This window comes from Dinoponera quadriceps, unplaced genomic scaffold (assembly GCF_001313825.1).
Source record: "Dinoponera quadriceps isolate SergipeBrazil2010 unplaced genomic scaffold, ASM131382v1 scaffold1270, whole genome shotgun sequence".
NCBI classification, from domain to species: domain Eukaryota; kingdom Metazoa; phylum Arthropoda; class Insecta; order Hymenoptera; family Formicidae; genus Dinoponera; species Dinoponera quadriceps.
The window spans coordinates 261,558-281,672 of NW_014555716.1; the positions used below are offsets into that span (position 1 = coordinate 261,558).

At 45.0% G+C, this 20,115-nt stretch overlaps 2 protein-coding genes across 2 annotated transcripts; both read left to right on the forward strand.

The window, feature by feature from the left end:
- Positions 1 to 2,903: 2,903 nt before the first annotated feature.
- On the forward strand, positions 2,904 to 7,327 carry LOC106745261. Its single transcript, XM_014620713.1, has 5 exons — positions 2,904 to 3,304; positions 3,739 to 3,858; positions 3,976 to 4,092; positions 4,605 to 4,730; positions 5,677 to 7,327. Exons 1-4 carry the CDS (start codon positions 3,000 to 3,002, stop codon positions 4,681 to 4,683), a joined length of 621 nt encoding a protein of 206 aa, XP_014476199.1. The 5' UTR covers positions 2,904 to 2,999; the 3' UTR covers positions 4,684 to 4,730; positions 5,677 to 7,327.
- Positions 7,328 to 8,114: 787 nt separating this feature from the next.
- LOC106745217 (protein son of sevenless) lies at positions 8,115 to 20,038 on the forward strand. The gene is made up of 20 exons (XM_014620596.1): positions 8,115 to 8,723; positions 9,362 to 9,625; positions 9,730 to 9,813; positions 9,929 to 10,009; positions 11,872 to 12,021; positions 12,151 to 12,368; positions 12,471 to 12,654; positions 12,739 to 12,985; positions 14,008 to 14,232; positions 14,317 to 14,680; positions 14,806 to 14,998; positions 15,091 to 15,324; positions 15,420 to 15,575; positions 15,701 to 15,883; positions 15,964 to 16,081; positions 16,159 to 16,448; positions 16,992 to 17,214; positions 17,315 to 17,586; positions 18,371 to 18,614; positions 18,942 to 20,038. Exons 1-20 carry the CDS (start codon positions 8,613 to 8,615, stop codon positions 19,031 to 19,033), a joined length of 3,933 nt encoding a protein of 1,310 aa, XP_014476082.1. The 5' UTR covers positions 8,115 to 8,612; the 3' UTR covers positions 19,034 to 20,038.
- The last annotated feature ends 77 nt before the right edge of the window (positions 20,039 to 20,115 follow it).

Here is a 20,115-nt window from a genome sequence, read left to right on the forward strand (position 1 = left end):
ATGAAACATTGCGACCGTCGCGATGATCCGAGGTTAGATTCGGCGGTCAACGTGCGTTTAAACGATGGTCTCTCTCTTTCTCTCTCGCTCGGCAGATACAAAATCGTTTACAAATTCGTGCATGGCCGAAGCTTGCGCGCGTTTCGCGCAACTGCGAAAGTCGCACGGTCGACGCGCTGCCGCTGTGTTTTGCATGAAATCTCGCGAAAACACACCGCCTGTGACGTCAGCGCGATTGTTTTCTCAAACGCGAATCGCCGACGAAATCAAGATAATAACGTGCGCACGTGACCGAACTCATTCCAGTTAAATGACGCGTGCAACAAAATCAATTACGAAATTCGCGCCTATCTTTTTACGCGATCCTTCGCGCGTTCAGCTTGCTGCTCCTTCTCCTCTCGGTTGTATTGAGAGGCTGCTACAGTCGCGTTTATAGCGTCCGAGTCGACATTTCGAAACTAACTTGACGCTCAAGAATTTTTTGTATCGATATTTTCTCCCGATATTCGTGCTCACGTCAGTACTACTTTATTTCGATATATATTCCCTCTTTTTTTGTTTTACTCAGTCGATTTTCAAGATATCATGTATCTTTGTTTCATGTAAATTAGTATAACATGCAACTTACTTCTTACAATAATTTTTAACGTGTGATTTCTCACTTCTAATGTCATCAAATAAGGACAACACGGCGAGAACACAGGACCTTTAAAATATTCTGCTGAGTATTTTTTTGTCCTTAGGACACGTTAATCTGCCGTTAAAAATAAAAGAATGTTTTCCTACAATTATTAATTTTGTTCTCACGGTAAAATAATTTGTAGATTCAGCAAAATAATCCAGCGAATTGCAATTAATATTCTTAACAAATTGTTTTGCTGTTCATATAATAACTGACAGATTTTGTCGCGACAGCATAAGATTTGCTATGTCAGCAAATTATCTTTCTCCGTATACTTCGACAACAATATTGACACATGTTAATTTCTCTCTTGAATCTTTAATTCCACATATTCCACATTTTAACCGCTATCTTAAGTAATTTATTTTGACGCTAAAAAAATAACGAAAACGGTAATTTAAAATATCATTACGATTAAAGTAGGAGTAAATTATTGGAATTAAAGTTGCTTATTTTGTTATTTAAGTTCCTACTGCGTTGTAGAATTCAAGGTTTAACACGTTGACCGCCGAGTTGACTTTTATTGATTATACGGAAGCTCAACCAATCGATCGTTGAAATATTAAAAGTACAATATGTAAATGTAATTGCCATTGAAAAGAGGAAATCGTCGTACGTGATAGAAACACTTGATCGCGTTACTTTATCGTGTAAAAGGTCGGCGTGACGAGAGTCTCCCAACGCCTCGTTTCCGCGATAAAGTTTCGCGATCGAAATGCGAGAAAACCGGAAGCAAGAAGTAAAAATGAGGAGCGTAAGGTTCAGCTTGCGTTCTCGCAACGACGCAAACAGGCCTCGATCGCGCGCGCGCGATTCGGCCAGCAGTGAGTCTGGCGATGAGGCGAAATCATCGGCAGGAGAAAGAACCGAAAACCGTAAGCACGTTCTCGGCGATTGCACGTTGGCGGAATTTCACAACTGCAATTCGGATAAGGAGGTGATAATGCGTGAAGATGCAACGGAAACACTCTTATCCTCGTGTACATGTATCTTTGTACACCGAGATAACCGCACTATATTTAGTACGTTAGTTTCGTTAGCGTGCTTAGTTCGGACGGTACTGCACTCCGCCGAGCAACCTTCTTTCCTTTTTCGCGCGGGCATGTTACGTTACACGCGCGAGGCGAAAATTTATACGTATTTTTAATACATATTTCATATATACATACTTCCCGGCAAGAATTCTCGTCCCCGCTCGTCGCGCGCCCGGATCGAGGCGGCCACGTGGACTTGTCCTTTGATTCGCCCGCCTTCTACTCGCAAGGGAAAAGACGGGGAGAGTAAATCTTGAGGAAGGTGACGTAGGGATGATGCGATGAATTCGGCTGAAAAATCCGCGATCGTTCCGCAGGTTTCGGGGGACAGCTCGTCGACGGAAAGTGGGTAAACGTATCGGCGATCGTGCATCATCGCGTGGGACGTAGGGTGTTCTAACGCAACAAATGGTATGAATGCGTCAGTCAAGAATGATATATCGCGAGGGTGCATTATTCATCGCGAAAGGAACAAGAAAAAAGAGAGAGAGAGGAACTCGTGGCGAGGCGTGAAAAAAAAAGAAAAAAAGAGACGAGCGCGATTACACGCGACTTTGCTCTCCTATCTTGCTGCCTTAGCAACGTTGTTGCAGAGTATCGGCGGACAGTCAGCGACAAATTTTGCTGTGTTACATATAAAATTCTTGCGGCTTATTGCGGCATCGTTGTGAAGAATCCTTCGGGTCCTGAACGGAAAAAATTTGTCTCGTATCGGAAAACGGTTCGTTCCGACCTCTGTCCTTCGTTTGGTTCTTGCGCTCGCACTTTTCGACAAATCGAGCATTAGCGCTTTCACTCGTGTGATTTCACGTATTGCGCGTACGCATTTATAAATACAAACAGATGCACGTATATATGTACAAGTGTATAACTTTGTACCCTGTGACTCATCTATATAAGAGAAATCATGTGGAAAAAGAATGTACATCCATAATATCATCATTGAATCGCCACATCATCGTCTTGCATAATTATGCTACATTGTAACTACTGCATCTAAATATCCAAGTGTATTTTTGTCAATTATTATTTCCTACAAATATATATATATATATATATTTATATATATATATATTATCTGTATTACACCTATTATTTTTATAAATAAATTTCGCCGGCGTCGTTCTTTTCGACGAGGTGAGACCTCTGGAAATCATCTCATCGTGCAAATGTGCGTTATCTGCATCGGCGGGTGGATCGACAAAAAGAGGGGTGCAGAAGCGTCTTGCCTCTGTGGTGGGGGAGGCAATATATCGTCCCCACACATATATATACATATATACATGGTGAGATCGTCGCTCGGGCTGTATAGTTTAAATACAACGAACACGCGAGCAAGTCTCTCAGGATTGTATCGAGATCGTGTGAAACTTGTCGAAAAACCGTTTCAGTTTCGCCTTCGCGAGTTGTCCCTGCACACGTACGAGCATCTTTACCGAGTGACGCGAGAAGAAGAAGAAAACAAAGCAATATCGAGGCGCTCCTGCGCGTACGCAATGGCGCGTCCGTTAATAATGGCGATCTGCGTCCTCGTGGCATTCGCGTTGCCGAGACTTACCTACGGACGTGCTGCGATCGAACAGAGCGGGTAATTATACATTGCGTAGTATACGGTTAAAATATAATAATATACATTGTATTCCGTTAAGACATATGCGCAACTTTCGACTGTCGGAACGACGATCGCGTTGGGAAATCGACGAAAATCGATACTTCGATATCGTTTCCGCTCTTGCTCCAGCTTCTTACGTAAAACTTCTTACGTATTCGCATGTTACGTCAGACATTCGGCAAAATTGGCGATATTATAAAAACATATCTCTCTCTTATCTCGATGAAAACACGCATCATACGGGGGGATACAGCGTCGATTTTCCTGACCGAATGAAAAACAAAAGCTGACATTTTTCGAATCTTGCGATGAGCTCGGCGCGATATACGAACGTCACACATCGTCACACATCGTTCGATGTAACTACGTCTTTCTCTCTCTCTTACGCTTTTCTCTTGCTTTGCGATCAGATCGGCCTCAAATACGCTGCTCGCACATGACTCAAAGCCGAAGGATTTCCAGGACCACGAGCAGGAGAAAGCGATCGTCACGTCGCTCGCAAGCGGAGGCGCATCGATACCCGTCAAATCGTAAGACGAACCGAAAGAAAAAAGAAAAAGAAACCCTCCCAAAGAAGATAACGCGCGATCGCTCGCACGTTTATCTGAAGTAATATCGCGGGCCTCAACTCGACTCGCTCTTTACAGGAGGCAAAAACGACTATCTGACCAGAGAATAGCCGAACTGGAGACGCTAATTACTCTGTCGCTACTGAGCGGGATGCTGTCGGAAGAAAGATACAAGAAACTGGATCTGCTGACAATGTAAGAGAGAGATTCTCACGCTGAGAAAACATATCTCGATAGCGTATTTTCCTCTCCAGATTGTCTCGTCAAGCTGCATTCTCTCGTCTAATTACACCGAAAGAAATCCCTGTCACTAAGATTATAGCCATCTTCGGCCTAAATTAAATCTCTTTCTGATCTTAAGCTAAAACATAATAGCAGTTATCTTCTCTGATATTATAACGACGTTTACTAGAAAGAGAAAAAAGATTCCTTCGATTATAATTCTTTCACTTACGCGATCGCAGATACAAATACCAAAAATTGTCTTCTCAATGTACACTACACAGATAAAAAAAGGAATTGGCTATCCTAATAACTGAAATTTGATCACTAAACTTAGTTTTTAGCTGAAAACTAGATACAGGGACGAAAAATTAGCTGAATTAACTAAATTTCAATTGTGTTGTATTTCTTGTTGTAATTCTTAGCTCTGGGAGCTAATTCTTTTTTTCGCATAACTAACGTGTATAATCGACGTTGTGTTGCAGCGATCGCCGAAGACGCGCCACGACGAGGCTTCTCTTCCCGGGACCGAGCGACATCCCTCATAGTCACCTCGCGAATTAAAACACGATGCAGGGATGTAACTGCGACGCGCGTACATCGCTCGTTAGGTAAGCGCTCGTCGTCATCGTCGTCGTCATGGTTCATCCGGCCTCGTCTCCTCGGTCGCGCAAAAATGTAGTTCGCGCGGCTACGCGCCAAGTATCTTCCTTCCTTCCTCGTGTGCACAAATGCGTCGACAAAAATGTCTGGGACGTCCAAGGACATCATCGAGAAAGAGAGAGAGAAAGAGAGAGAACAGCGTAGCATATCTCCGACTAACTTCGCACCCGCCGTAGGAATTTTTTGCACGAGCTTCGCATCGCTCCGCCGTCGATAAGTACGCAATTGCGTAGGTCGTAAATTTGCGAATGTTCATGTAAATGTACACGGAAAGTGACGTAAGGCGATCGTTATATCTGCGTGATAAGTACTCGAGCGGAGGCTGCCGATTCTCTCGTCCGTCCGTCCGTCCACCCGCTCGCCCGCCGCGCTATCGTCGCCCGGGCGTGTTTCGCAATTTATTTCGATTTAGATCGAGAGACATGATCGGCCCTGACGATTATAGTTTTCTTCTCGTTTCATTAAAGTGCGCAATCCCGCCGCGTCGGGGGGAAAAAATATTTACAAACGTACGTTCCGCGTCACGACGATCGCGTGCCTATACGAGTAGTTCGAGGCGAGAGAGCATGATCGTTATCTCTATCTCTCTCTCTTTCTCTGCCTATCTATCTTTTTTTCTTCTTCCGTATCTCTCTACTCTTTCTTTCTTCCCCGTGTACTTTGAAATTGAAAAATTGCCTCCTCGTGCCGGGGCATCTCGATAGTAATGCGTACCGTGAAACTTAATAAAGTTTTCACGTCGTGCGCAAAATCCGATATATATATATATATATATATATATATATATATATATATTTATCTGCGAATACATGTGTGTGTGTATGTGTGTGTGTGATTAACTGTACTAATCGTTATGCGTTAACGATGTTTAACTTCGTACGCACTTGCTTGCAGCTGACTCAGCCAAGATCGTTTACTAGACCGTGGATCGTCAGCCGGCGTGTGGCTGACGAAAGGATGGATTTTACAACACTGAGGCCGGATCTCGGTGTTGGGAAGGCGAGGACGTGCCTCGTCTTGTCGATCAGAACTATGACCACTTGGAAAACTACGTGAAATCAACGCGAAATGAAAAACATGGGGATAACAATATAAGCAGCAAGACACGGTTGTACTTATCAACTAAGAATCTGCATAGAAACTCACATTTGGATTAGAATAAATCCGTTGTGCGAATGCGATACATCTTGGTCTTAATTAGTGTACTCGAGATAGATTTATCTATTATGTAGAGCCATCGCCACTCGAGCCGCGCTAACGAACGTTCCTCAGTAGCCTTATTTTGTAACTTTTAATAACTCAGGATAACTTTCACCAATTTTGATTAAATTCAATCGACGGTTAACTCCATGGAATTAATCAATCGCATTTATCGGTTTAGCTAATTGGCCAATGCAACTGGTCAATTTCATCGGTTGAACTTAATTAGAGTTGGTGAAAGTCACCTCCAGACGCGGTTTTTCATTTTCCGGTTAACTGTTGGTTTAACTTAAGCCGACGATAATACAAAAATTGTGCTTTTCTATTTATGGTTAATCATTAAACTGACGGTTTTGTAGCGGCCAACTTTTAAAATTTAATTGGAGGTAGAATTAGCCGTAGAAACCAAAATCTAATTGTTCCTAGTTTAGCTTCTATAACTAATTTTCTGAGTATACGCAACGTAATGGTAACGACACTGTCGTTAAGAGAATATTATAGAATCTGCCTACAGCATTCCTCTCAACAACGACAACGGTTTTTCCAATCTTCGCACGATTGTATCATGAAATCTTTATGGAACATTTGACGAACTTGTACTCACGTATACTCACGCCAATTGGGAATTACGACCGGAAGTTCTGCCGAGTAGTATCGTTCTTGCGAGCATCATGTGTGCGCACTCATCGAAGACACCATCGAAACTGAAATTCCAAAGTTACATTTAGTTTGGTATATATTTATTTACCGACGCGCAATAACAACGTGTCTAGCGACAATCGTGAGATACAGGCGACTTTTAACCTTGGGCGGCAGGTGCGTAACGACAACACTCACCCTTTTTTTCGACATCACGCTCCGACCATATATTCGCATTCTCTGAGCGAATTAACCTCTCACAATTATTGTTATTTAACGAGAACCACACGAGAAATATTTATTATCAAACTTTCACACGACGCGCTCGAGACGCGCCAAAACGCCTGCTCGTGTTCTCACTTGAGACGCGATCGTTGAAATTATTTTACTTAGGTCTTAGTAACGAACTTCACGATACTTCTGTAGGTGTAAGGAAACTGTAATTAAAGTGAAGCTACCATAAGCTTGGCGTACTTACAGAACCTGCGAACGGACTCCCAAAACGGAAAAGTTTTGCAAGACGCGCGCTGCACCATTGTAAAGTAGCCGACAAAACTTGCTTAGTCCTGATCTACAATAGATCCGTATTCCGAAGAAATCTTTTAATCGATAAATAAATAACTCTCAAAGTGGCTTAGGTACCACCCGATTGACTGAGAACCCACCTTTTTAAGGCATTTTTATCAATAAAAGAGAGTTCAGAATACAAACCTAGATGTTTCTTAAATCTTAAGAAATTTACTAATCATAGTCGAATATAAGAAGGTACTCCACATAAACATTTGAGAAACGTTTCTCGTCGATTGACCTGCTGAACGGTTTGCTTCTCTAACGATTCGAACGCATTCGTGTGTCCAAAAATATCGGACGAACATTCTGGAAGTCCGAATTTTACAGAGGATTCATACTATGGCCGACACGCGTACGACGTAACACTTTGATACCCAAACAGTAAAACCTAGACCAGTACACGAGACATCCTTAAGACATCTTAAAGTCTTTGGATAGATATCATTAGAAAAATATTCACTCCGAATAATCCAACGGGTGAAAACATGTTTTACGAGCGTTGGGCTTCAAACGGTCTTCAAGCGTTTACATAACACTCGCATATTGATGGGATACTTGCGCTATGTGGGATATAACCGACGACTTTTGTTACCGGGGAACGTGGTGAGAATGCGCTACGTGCGGGGATCGTCCACGACGAAACAGAACTTACGTTCGAGCTGCAGTCGCTGGATTCCACGATGAACCCAGAACGACCACTGTGACCGGTGCATCTTCCATGCCGCCATGATGCTGAAGAATTTCAAACGTCGAGACGTCGAAGTCGCGCATTGCGGAGAGCGATCGATTCGCCGGGCGCTCTCGAGGGTCGACCTCTCTCGCGCGCGATCTCTCGCGAGTAGCGCCGCGAGGCGATATCGCGTACTCGCGTTATCGATCGAACGAACGCGGAGGAGTGGCGCTCGGACGGGCGGGACGAGGCGGCAGTAGCTAACAGCGGCGAGGCAAGGCGCGGCGAGGAGAGACGAGACGAGGCGAATGCTCGCGCGAGGCGAGAGTGGCGCAATGGTAGCTGTTGCTAGTATTACTGGTGTTCGTTGCGGCGGATCGGGCAAAAATTACGAATAAAGGGCGTGTAAGATGCACCAGTGCCGGGGCGCTCGGACTCTCGGCACGGCCTCGGACACGGAGACGCTGCCAGGGATGACGAGCGTGGCGAGGTGCGCGAGGCGCAGCGCGAAGGTACTCTCAAGAGTGGCTGCTTAGCTGCCGTCGTCGTCGCGTAGTAGTCGTCGTATCGTGCATCGGGCTGCCAATGTTAGACGGGGATGCCCGCGCTCTGAGAAACAGACGAGCCTGTCAACCTGCTGTGGCTCCTGACGATGCTATTTGCTAGTGACACGAACTCTCCGTGGCGCGTCTTCTAGGTAGTGCTGTAGAGCGTGTGCGTGTGCGTGTGTGGTACTCGAGACCACGGTGAAATGTTCGCCTCGCCGGCGTCGGTGGTGGGCGGCGAGCCATCGGGCTACGACTTTCAGAAAGAGGAGAATGCTGCCAAGTGGAAGGGAGTGTTTGTCAACTCCCTGCGCAAGGTAAATCTCCCTATCGCTCGATTCTTCTCGCCGCTTTATCTCTCCGCTCCTACTCGCCAGCTCTCTCGCTCTCTCTCGCTCACTCTCACTCCCTCTCTCGCTCTTCTCTCGCCGTCTTTCTCTCTCTCTCTCTCTCTCTCTCCCTCTCCCCTTTTCTTTCCCCTCTGCCCACCCTCCCTGTTTTTCCCTTTCTTCTATTTCGCTCTCGTGTCCTCTACTATCCCGTTCTATCCCCTCCACCTCACCCCCGCCTCTCTCTCTCTCTCTCTCTCTCTCTGTCTGTTCCTCACTTTTTGTTCGCTCGAACGCTCGATCATTTTTCGTCCCAGCGATCTTACGTCGACGCTGGATCGATCAACGACACCGACCGACGACGTCATCGTCTGGCGCGCGCGACGCGCCATATGATTTTTCAAATGCCGCTCTGTCAATATTTGGCGGACACGGGTCCTTTAATCGCTCCTCCCTCGTGCCTCTGCTCAAGCTGAACTTGTTCCGAATTATCGACTCGTGTTCAGAGAACTCGCGTCAGTCGGAAGGTGTTGCATCTTGCCTAACATTTTGGATATTATGAATCATCATGATAATGTACTTTGATATTCGCACATGTGGCCAAAGGATGTGATCGATTTTTATAGGTACTAGAGCAAGTACATCCTAGTCTTCAAGCTCGACAAGATGCCTTAGACTACGTGGAGAGCTTAATCTTAAGGATGCTCGGCATGCTTTGCGGACACCCACCTCCTCACACCCCTCAAGATGTAGAAGAAAGAGTGAGACGCACGTTTCCTACTCCTATTGACAGATGGGCGCTTCGCGATGCCAAAGATGCACTGGAAAAAGGGAAGAAGAAGTCACCGTTAGTTCTACCAGTTGACAAGATTCATCAGTTATTACAAAAAGTACATACATTGACAAGTTTCGATAGACATCAGCGTTTAAGTAGCTGGCAGATCTGTGATCTTGCGAAGCTGTATGATGACGATGTTGCTTTTTCTTTCAACAGGAAGTATTACAGCACAAAATCGATTCGCAAGTTAGTCTATTTGTAGTCGGAGTTTTGGAATATATTTCTGCAGATATTCTCAAGGTTGGTATCATCCTTGCGCGTCTCCAACTGTTGAAGCCGCCCGACATCGGCACGCCCGTTACCTCACCGTCTCTGCGATTCGTTTGCGAAATATTTAAGGGTGTTCTCTTTTCAGCTAGCTGGAAATTATGTGAAGAATATTCGCCATGTCGAGATTTCGTGCGAGGACATACGGGTCGCGATGTACGCAGATATGGTAAGGCGATAGTTCGCGGAAATTTAGAGCCTGTGTTCGATTTCTGTATTGCACCGACGATCAACCGACGTACATACACTCTACATTCATGTTCTACCACTTACATTCTGAGACTGATTTGAGCGGATTCCCGGACCGACCGTTTCATACTCGAATCATTGATTCGAGTCCCGGTAGAATGGCTGAATGCTAATGAAATAACTATTCAGTCGTGCACTGACGAAACAGCCTCGTGTCACATATTGTGATACCTCAGATCAGTCTTACTTGTAAACTACCTTCAGATATAATAATACATGTACGATTGTACGAAGCTTGTGTAGGATACGATTAACACGAGTGGTATTACATCGCGTTAGACAGACAGTATACACTTTAGTAGGGAGATATACGTTACCTTGCTAGTAATAGTTTGCTTATTACGTATCTATTATAGATCCAAGTTACATCCTTCGTTCTATATTGTTTGTGATTCGTGTGAAAGATTCTATACTGCCGTTCCCCCGGTCTTGATATTAGTTTAACGGGCGGTGGAGATCGCGAAATCCTTCACAATCCGTAATTTCAAGCATCTACTACTAGCAACAGGTGCAATAATGAATTTCGGAATCGGCTACACACTAGGCTAGTCACAGGCTAATTGTGGCTGCATATATTCTTGTGCTTGGTTACATGCTTACCACTAATATATAACAACTCTAACCATGTTCATTCTTCGCTCATGCTGTTCTAGGTGGTACGTACTCGTGTGATTGCACTGAAACAAAATTTGTCACTATGTTTTACGATATCTTTGTATCTCTCGTCTCTGAGAAAAGAAAAAAAAAGAAACAAATTGCATCTGGTTCTGTGTCTCTTTTTTTTATCTCTCTGAATTGCTTCTCACTGAAAGTCACTCTGTACCAATTACGTTGAAACTTACTGAGAACGTTTTTTTTTTTCTAAAATATGTGATACATTGTGGTTTTATCGTATTGTTAGGAGATTAATCGGTATTGATGTAACATTGCTTACACGAGCAAAACACATCTAATTACGCCACAGAATATCTAAGCTAAGTTAAGAAAGGACATGTTTTCGAGAGTAATGATTGCAAGAAGACACAAGGTATGCCCAACAGCATATGGAGTGTTTTAAATTATTTCATTCTTCCTCTTGTGTCCTAATTTCTTAACTATTGCACACGGTAGATCCGACTGTGAAATGTGTGTCTGTTTAATCACTGTACACGGAGTTAACAGATTGTGTCCGAGGATAGAGCTGGTCTTACGAAGTCTGAATATAAAAGTACCAGATATAAATGTTGTAGCTCCTGTTCTCGCAAAAATATCACTTCCCCAGAAACATCATTTGCCGCTTCTCTGACAAGTCGACAATGCCTGTTAACATGTTTTTTTTTGCTGTTCGAAGAATGCTTGTATTACATTTAATTGCAAGTACACGGGATGCCCCGTAAAAAAAAGTATAGCTTGTCACATATATTCACTCTTAAATTCAATTGATGCAATATAAGTACCATTGTTATTATTATTATTATTACCATCATTATTATTACTACCGTGTCTGTGTTATTCAATCGCATACTACAGCATGCGTTCAATAATTCGGCAATAGTATCGCGCAAGATAGAGAGTCGCCTTAACTTAAGATAGAGAGGGAATTAAACAGTTATTTCTCCCTAGCCTTAATCTCGTGTTTATTGCACGCTGTTGTATTCAATAAGAGATTGCATGGCCGACGCTAATTATCAACCGTTATATCTGTTGTTCTCTTCTGGTCTCCTCTCTTCGTTATAAATGTTGAAGAGCCACGAGAGTCTCGGGGACGACGATCTGTAACACGATGCGCAATTTTTGCAACAGGTACTGATGGATATGTTCTATCAAGACGATTGCACGGAGGGTCCGCAAAGTAGCCTGGGCGCGGTCGTTTCGCAGACTTACGAGGAATCCGTTCGGGATCTCATTCACGATGAACGGCATTACATTCGTGACCTGCACATGATCATCAAGGTAAACGCATCGGCGCACGACGTCGGAGAACGTCGGGAGAACGTCGCAGTCTCATCGAGAGAGAGAGAAAGAAAGAGAGAGAGGGAGAGAGAGACGAGATTAAAAACGAGGATTAACTTTCATCCCTAGGTATTTCGCGAGGAAATCGCGAAATTAGCGAAATTACCGCAAGATAAGAGCGAACTCGAGACACTCTTCAGTAATATTATAGATATTTATGAAGTCACTGTGACATTACTCGGCAGTTTAGAAGATATAATGGAAATTACGGAAGAGCAGCAAACGCCCACAGTTGGCTCGTGCTTCGAGGAATTAGCGGAGGCAGCGGAATTCGATGTTTATATAAAGTATGTATCGCAACGTACGGATAAGTATGTACGTACTTATGTGTTGTGTATTATTTATGCGTGTAAGAAGAAACATTCTTATTGATCACACCGCATTGCTAGATACGCGAGAGACATTAATAGCCCCGCTAGTCGGGAAGTTTTAACGAATTTGTTGTCACGACCAGAAGCTAATACAGCCCTACGTGCGGCAGGCCATGGTTTCAAAGAAGCCGTTAAATATTATTTACCGAAACTTCTGTTGCAACCAGTGTGGCATTGCTTCCTGTATTTCGATTATATCCAGGTACCGTATCACTTCCCGTTGCGTGTCCACATTTTCGGCCTCCCGTGTGCTCTCCTCTCACCCAGCGTCTCTTCTCGATCGCAGGTATTGCACCAGCGCACGCCTAACACAGAGGACGGCGAGACTCTGGAACAAGTGCAGGGTTTGCTCAGACCGCTGCAAATGGAATTATTGCAATCCGTTGCGAGTCTACCGAAAAAGGACACGGGCTTGCGAATGCAGAGCAGAGCGAGGAGACAGACGGCGCTAGAGAAGACTAGCGAGTTACAAAAAACTGTGGACGGCTGGGATCAGAGGGACGTCGGGCAGTGTTGTAATGAGTTCATTCGAGGTAACGAAGTGACATCGCCTCCTCGTTGTCTTGAGTTCTCGACGCACGTGTGGTGCACGTGCGTTCCCGGGGTCTCGTACCTGCTGCTCTCGCCACTTTCCCTCGGAATTCGATGCAGCGCGGGTGGCTCTTTTTACCGCCCGCTCTTAGGGCGGTATTCGTAGTAGTCAAATCTTGTATTGAAGGTCTTAAGGTCTTTTATCTTCGGATGATGAAGTCAAGACTGTACGTCTTGTTTCATTGGCCACGGAGCACTTGAAAGTAAATTCAAGACGATATATATAAGACTACTGTAAATACATACTGGCTTTAGTGTTCGCACAATCGTCTTCCCTTTTTTCTGTGTTCTTCGGGATTTTCCAGCGGATTGAACTGGGCGACTTCTGACAAATTTTCTCAATTTTCATGAGTGGTCCTTCGGTCATCACAGCAAAATTATGTCGGCTTCACTTTTATCCGACGACTTTCCTCGATGCATTTTTCAAACTTCAGAAAAACTCCGATATTTCCCCTACGTCAAGATTCTCTGTTTTTGCTTCTGATAAAACTCGATAACCAAAAGGCAATCCGAGAAATCTTTTCAATATGGTGACACTCGATGTGTTCTCGATCGCTGCATGATCAGTTGACAGTCTCAGGACTGTCAACTTCACAAGATCTGTGAGATCTGTTTCTTCATTTTTTCGAAAAATTCGTAGTGAAACTAATCTTAACAAAAGAGTAAACAACCAGTAAAAGAGAGGAGAAGGAGAAAGAAACTGGCGGTAGGAACTTGTCGGATGTTGGGCGCGCGATAATTTTAATCTTTAAATCTCGAAAAGTCTCTTGTTAGGGTCGACGAGAGCGGGAGAGGGCAAGAAAATAGGCGGTACTCCTAGAAATTCCGAGCGTTGCTCAATAAAGACAGGCAATAGATAGTGTGCGAAATATATATATTTTCTTTCGTATGTATTGAAAACTAAGTGACGAGCATCAAGTGTGTCGTCTCTTCCCGGACTGTATTGTTCGTAAATTTCACACAGAGGATACCTTGGGAAAAGTAGCTAGCAACGGGCGAAGGGTAACCGAGAGGAAAGCCCTGTTATTCGACGGCTTGCTGGTACTGTGTAAACAAAGCGGTAGCAAAAGAGTCAGCGTCACCGTTTCCGCGGTCGGGGTGGGACACCCGACGCATCAGGGAGAATTGCGACTGAAGGAACGGTTTTTCATCAGAAAGGTCGACATTATCGACAGGGAGGACACCGAAGGTAAGCGACTTCCGCGTCGAGAATCCGCCGTCGGCCGATGCCTGGTCCTGTAAACTCGTAATCGGGGAAAAAATGTTTCCGCAGAGTTAAAATATGCCTTTGAAATCGCACCGAGGGACCACCCGAGTGTTATTCTCGTCGCAAAGTCCGTCGAAGATAAGAACAATTGGATGGCGGACTTGGTGATGTTAAATACGAAAAGTATGTTGGAGAGAACGTTGGACAGTATCCTCTCGGACGAGGAGAGGAAGCATCCGTTAAGATTACCTCCTGTTCATCTGTATAAATTCGCCGAACAGGACAGCCCTGAGAATATCGTCCTGGAGGCCAGGGAGAATGGCGGCGTTCCTCTGATCAAAGGGGCGACTTTAATTAAATTAGTCGAAAGATTAACTTACCATATTTACGCCGATCCTGCGTTCGTGAGGACATTCCTCACCACTTACAGGTGATCAGCCGTGCTGCACTCTGCTGCGAAACGACGTTCTCTTCTTTCTTTATTTACTTTCTTTTCTTATTGTCTACACACGCGGCGTATCACGAGCTAGTACTCACCGGCTGCTTGCTTCGCAGGAGTTTCTGTTCGCCCCAGGAATTATTTTCGTTGCTTATGGAGAGATTTGATATCCCTGATCCCTCGTTGGTGTACGGTGACGAGGAGAAACCTACCGGTTGCAAGACGACAGCCAGGGAGGACTGGAAGAGGTATAGGAAAGAATTTTGCCAGCCGGTGCAGTTCCGGATCCTGAACGTTCTGAGGCACTGGGTGAGCAGCACGCGACAACCGCGCTTCTCCGTTGCGCGCCGATTTCGCGACGATTCCGAAAGTTCTCTTCTATAAGTTTTATTCCTCATTAGGTGGATCATCATTTTTACGATTTCGAGCGTGACAGGAATCTTCTGGAAAGATTACAATCCTTTTTAGATACAGTAAGTGGTAAGCCTATGCGGAAGTGGGTTGACTCGGTGGTAAAAATTGTACAGAGAAAGAGCGAGTCGTCGGAACGACTTATCACATTTAGCTTCGAGCGATCTCCGCCGGCGATCGAGTGGCATCTTAAAGTCCCCGAGGAAGACTGGAGTATACTTACGGTATTGTGCTTAACTAACGCCCTCATTCTGAGGCATTTTGAGGAGACCGACGACGGTCGCCACTGAATCTCACCGAAATTACTCACCGATTGCAGTTACACCCTATCGAATTAGCGAGACAGCTGACGCTCTTGGAGTTCGAACTGTACAGAACGGTGAAGCCTTCCGAATTAGTCGGCTCCGTTTGGACGAAGAAGGACAAGGAGAAGACGTCGCCGAATTTGCTGAAAATGATCAAGCATACGACAAATGTAAATTTCCGTCTAACGAGTCATCGTTAATTTACACATATATACGCATATATAAATACGTTGCGGTCGATACGCACCTAGTTTCGCATTACTAAGTATCGTTGATTTCCATGGCGCTCCGATAGTTCACGAGGTGGCTAGAAAAGACCATAGTGGAGGCTGACAATCTCGAAGAGAGAGTAGCCATCGTGTCACGTGCAATTGAAATAATGATGGTGCTGCAAGATCTCAACAACTTCAACGGTGTTCTGGCGATCGTCAGCGCTATGGGATCAGCTTCGGTGTTTAGGCTAAGGTTTACCTTCCAAGTACGTTCCATTCACACACGTATACTCCGCAAAGTTCCCTGAGAGCCACTCTTCTCTCTATTACATTTGTATTCCCGCAGCAAATACCGGCACGGCTGGAAAAAGCGCTGGAAGAGGCGCGAGAGCTTAACAGCGATCATTTTCGGAAGTATCAGGAGAAATTGAGGTCCATTAATCCGCCTTGCGTACCATTCTTCGGTGAGTATCGCGAGGCATCGTCTCGCGAGGATCTGTCGAATGTCCCATTGACACTTGGTTCCCCTTCTTCTTCTTAGGTATGTACTTGACTAATATCCTGCACATCGAGGAGGGGAATCCCGACTACCTACCGGGAAGTCCAGAGCTTATCAATTTCAGCAAACGGCGGAAAGTGGCCGAGATAACCGGTGAAATTCAGCAGTACCAGAATCAACCGTACTGTCTCTCGGTGGAGCAGAGAATCAGACACTTCATCGAGAATCTGTACCCCTTCGACCCCAACATGAAAGACGAGGATATAAACAATTATCTGTACAATAAGAGTTTAGAAATAGAGCCAAGGGCGTGCAAGCAACCTCCGCGATTCGTAAGCGTCTTCACCTCAAGAGGCTTCCGTTTCCTCGTCGCAGCCATTTTCATTGATGACGTCAGAAGCGAGAAAATTCTTGTAGGAATTCAGGACCTGTACACGTTGAAATCAAAGGGGAAATCAAAGGACTTAAAATGATACTTGCGATTGACCGGGTGTATCCTTTTCAAGTGTTGCGAAAACTTTCCTTTTACTTGAACGATCGATAAGTAAGGTAATAATCGTGAAGGTAACGCGACAAAATCATGAGGAGAGACAGACTGAAAAAGAAGATTGCGTGTCCTGTTAATTCCGTTGTTATTTATCGAACGTTCGAGAGGAAAGCTTTCGGGATATTTTCACAATCCTGCGCCTTCCAGCGCTATTGATATCTCCCGTTAATTCGACTCATGTTACAAGAATCCTGAGTATGCGTTTTTTCGCTTCTGAAGCCGTCAAACAAGACGACTATGGCGAAAGAGCGGGAAACTTAACGCCCGCTCGATACGAGACCGATGCGAGCTATTGTCCGATTACACTTGTTTCGTTCTTCCACCGCAGCCGCGCAAATGGCCGGACCTGAACTTGAAAACGCCAGGTATCAAAGTCAGAAGTCTGAGCGGAAGGTTGCCGGCTCCGTTACAAGCGATGGCGTCCAGCGTAAGGTTACACGATCCTCCAACGGAGACGCCCGCTCCTCCCGAATTACCGGAAACATCGCCGCACGCGACGCAAGTCTCAGCCTCGCTCACCGGGGACCACAGCGTTTCCGCGTCTGTCTCAGGTACATCTCGGCACACAATAAGTGCGTTGTTTCCACATGTGTTCGTTTCAATTCGCCATGGATGAGCGAGCAAGTACAATTCCGGTGTCCGGGTGTTCAGGATCCGGGCTACCTCCGGGATCACCGGGTCCACCCAGCATATTGGCGCTCTCGATCGCTTCGCCGAGCAGCAGCCCTCAATTGGGCTCTCCCAAGCACTTCTCCGATTGCTGCACGATAGGCAACGTGGGTGTTCTAGCGTCACCGGGCGGGAGTCCCAGCGCGATGCCGACGTCGCCGAGCAACATACCGCCTAGCCAACCGCCACCGCCACTACCACCTAGGATACCTCATAGAAGACGGGAGAGTTCAATTAGCGAATCGCCGCAACAGGTAAGATTCGAAAAAAAGGTGTACATTCAACGACACAGGCTACGTTCGGGAAATACAATCGTTGAATGGCCGCTTATTGGAATAGATTCTTTTAGGTTTATCATTGATTTAAAGGAAGAACTTGATCAAAGACAATCACGATAATCCGTCAATGGTTGCACCACCGTTGTGTTTTCTAAACGTACTCATATACTAAGAGCATATATAGACCGAGGGCATTCTTTCTGCAGAGTGAAGTCGGAAATTGGCAAAGTTTAAGGCTGAGTGAAAAGTTGCCTTATTTCAAACAACTTGTTGCATCATGTTTCGCATATTTGACTCTTGACAGTTACTCTAAGCTAGAGCGAGAAAGTAGCTGAAACAAAGCAACTTCTCCCTCCGCCTTAGGATGACTCAAACTCGGATTAAACTAATCGGTGAATTATAGTCAGAATTACCAACCCCAATTTCCAGTTTTGCAACTGGTTGTTCAACAATAATCGAAAGATTAAGAATTCCTATCTGTGTTAGCGAGATAGAGAAGGTAACACTTGACTGACAGCGATTTTAAATCGTCAATCGGCTTAATCGGAGTTTGGTAAAAGCCACTCTTCAACTGCCAACTCTCGGTTTCACTCGTTGCTGTAACAAAGATATGCCAATGCTTGGCCCATGTATTGGTCGTGTCGTTGAACACATCCAGTACGACGGAGTTTCCAAGGTTGATTCCATCGAGATCGTGAGGAACACGGTCGTTCGACGGATACATTGATTCGGATTCGCTGTGATTTGGACACGCACGCAGGCGAGACAAGCGCTGAATCCGCCGGTTCTGCCTCCGCGAGACATCTCCCCGCCGCCGTTACCACCGCGACTTCAGCCGTTACCGCCGCGATTTCAGCCGTCGTCGCTGAGCTCGTGCAACTCGACGTTACTGGCGCGCCGCAATTCCACGTTGGAAAGCACGGGCTGCACCGTCGTCCACCCGCGCAGACACATGTCTTTCAATGGCCCTAGCCCCACGAAGCTTCAGCCGACGCAGCCTAACGGTAAGCGAGGCCAGGGATGATATTCACAGGGTGCGTTCCGATATATGCTGACGGTGCTGCTGTTGAAATCAACATATCACAATCATTCCGAAATTGCTGATAGATTGCGCAGAGACAGCACGGAAAATTGTGGAACGCATTTGCATTTATTATGCGGACGACGTTGGGGATATAATCTATTCAAAATATCGGGTGTGCAAAAGTGAATCTGGAATTGGTGGCCAATTCAATCGATGAATGGGCACCTTAAGACTCACCGGTGTCGCGTGTTTTTTTTTTTTTTTTTTTTTTTTTTTTTTTTTAAATGATGTTGCTTTCACTTTGCAGGATCAGTGACACCGAGGTTACCGCCCAAGCCTTTACCGGGGCGTCCGTCAACCACCATGTTCAATTTCAACGCCCCACCCGGACCTAGTTAAGTGTTACCTCCCTGGCGGTTCTCTTCTCCCTTTCTTTTCCTTCTTCTTCTTTTTTGTTTTTTATCTTGTTGACAAAGAATAGATCAGTCGAAGTGCTTAGTCCACGCGGCGAGTCGAGTTTGAATCATCCCTCGCCGCACGGATTCGTAGGAGGAGCGTGTGTGTCCCGATAGATCGCATCGATGGATCCCCAGATGTAGACGTATTGATGTATATTTATAGCGGCATTTTGATAATAAACGATAAACGACGGTTTGCAAAGAAACAGCCGTCGTGCATCAAAATTGGTGGCGTCGTCCGCTCGCGCACGGCGGGGGACGGTCGTCACTTCACTGGCGCGTTAAAATATCGAGGATGATATTGGGCGCGATGTTGTTGGCGCTTTGTCGAGCGATCCATTCGATACATTGGCCGCGGTCCAGAGACACACAACGGTTGCGTGAGCGCTCAGTGTCATTGGAATGTTCTTTTAAGTCTACCGTGGATCTGAAAGAACGCCTCAATCAAAGGCGATGATCCACCCAAACGGAGCCGCACAACCGTTGTGTGCCTCCAGACGCTGCTATTTTTTTAAGGGATATACTTGATCGTTCACTGTTTGTGGCTAGCGGTAGTCTGTGTCCATTGTTTTATGATCCTATGGACTGGCGACAGTTTCAGTTACCTGAATGGCTTCCTTCCTTCTCCTCCTTAAAATCCCTATCTCTCCCTCAAACACAACTGTGATATAGTTTGAACATGAAAATATGTTAATGTAACTAGACACTTAGATTTAAAAGAAAAAAAAAAAAAGTGACAGAGACGTAAAGAAAGTGATGTACCGTGAAGGAATGGAGTATGCATTAAGAGGAATCAATACCAAGAACGGAATATAAATAATAAAGATTTACATATAGAGAGTAAATATACATGTATATTATTATAAATATATTCTATAATAGCGATTGTAATAATATCAAGGAAAAGAAATATGATATGTAAAATAAAAAAATATATTGTGTAGCATCTGTAGTAAGTTTTTCTCGGCGCCTTGCGTCCGTGTTTCATCGGATTGCGTTCGAAAATTTCGTCCTAATGTAATT

Coding starts and splice junctions, on each gene's coding strand:
- LOC106745217 (XM_014620596.1), top strand. CDS start 8,613: ATGTTCGCCTCGCCGGCGTCGGTGGTGGGCGGCGAGCCATCGGGCTAC. Junction 12,022..12,150: donor ACCTGCACATGATCATCAAG/GTAAACGCATCG, acceptor TTTCATCCCTAG/GTATTTCGCGAGGAAATCGC. Junction 16,082..16,158: donor GCCTTGCGTACCATTCTTCG/GTGAGTATCGCG, acceptor TCTTCTTCTTAG/GTATGTACTTGACTAATATC.
- LOC106745261 (XM_014620713.1), top strand. CDS start 3,000: ATGGTGAGATCGTCGCTCGGGCTGTATAGTTTAAATACAACGAACACG. Junction 3,305..3,738: donor GCTGCGATCGAACAGAGCGG/GTAATTATACAT, acceptor CTTTGCGATCAG/ATCGGCCTCAAATACGCTGC. Junction 3,859..3,975: donor GCATCGATACCCGTCAAATC/GTAAGACGAACC, acceptor CGCTCTTTACAG/GAGGCAAAAACGACTATCTG.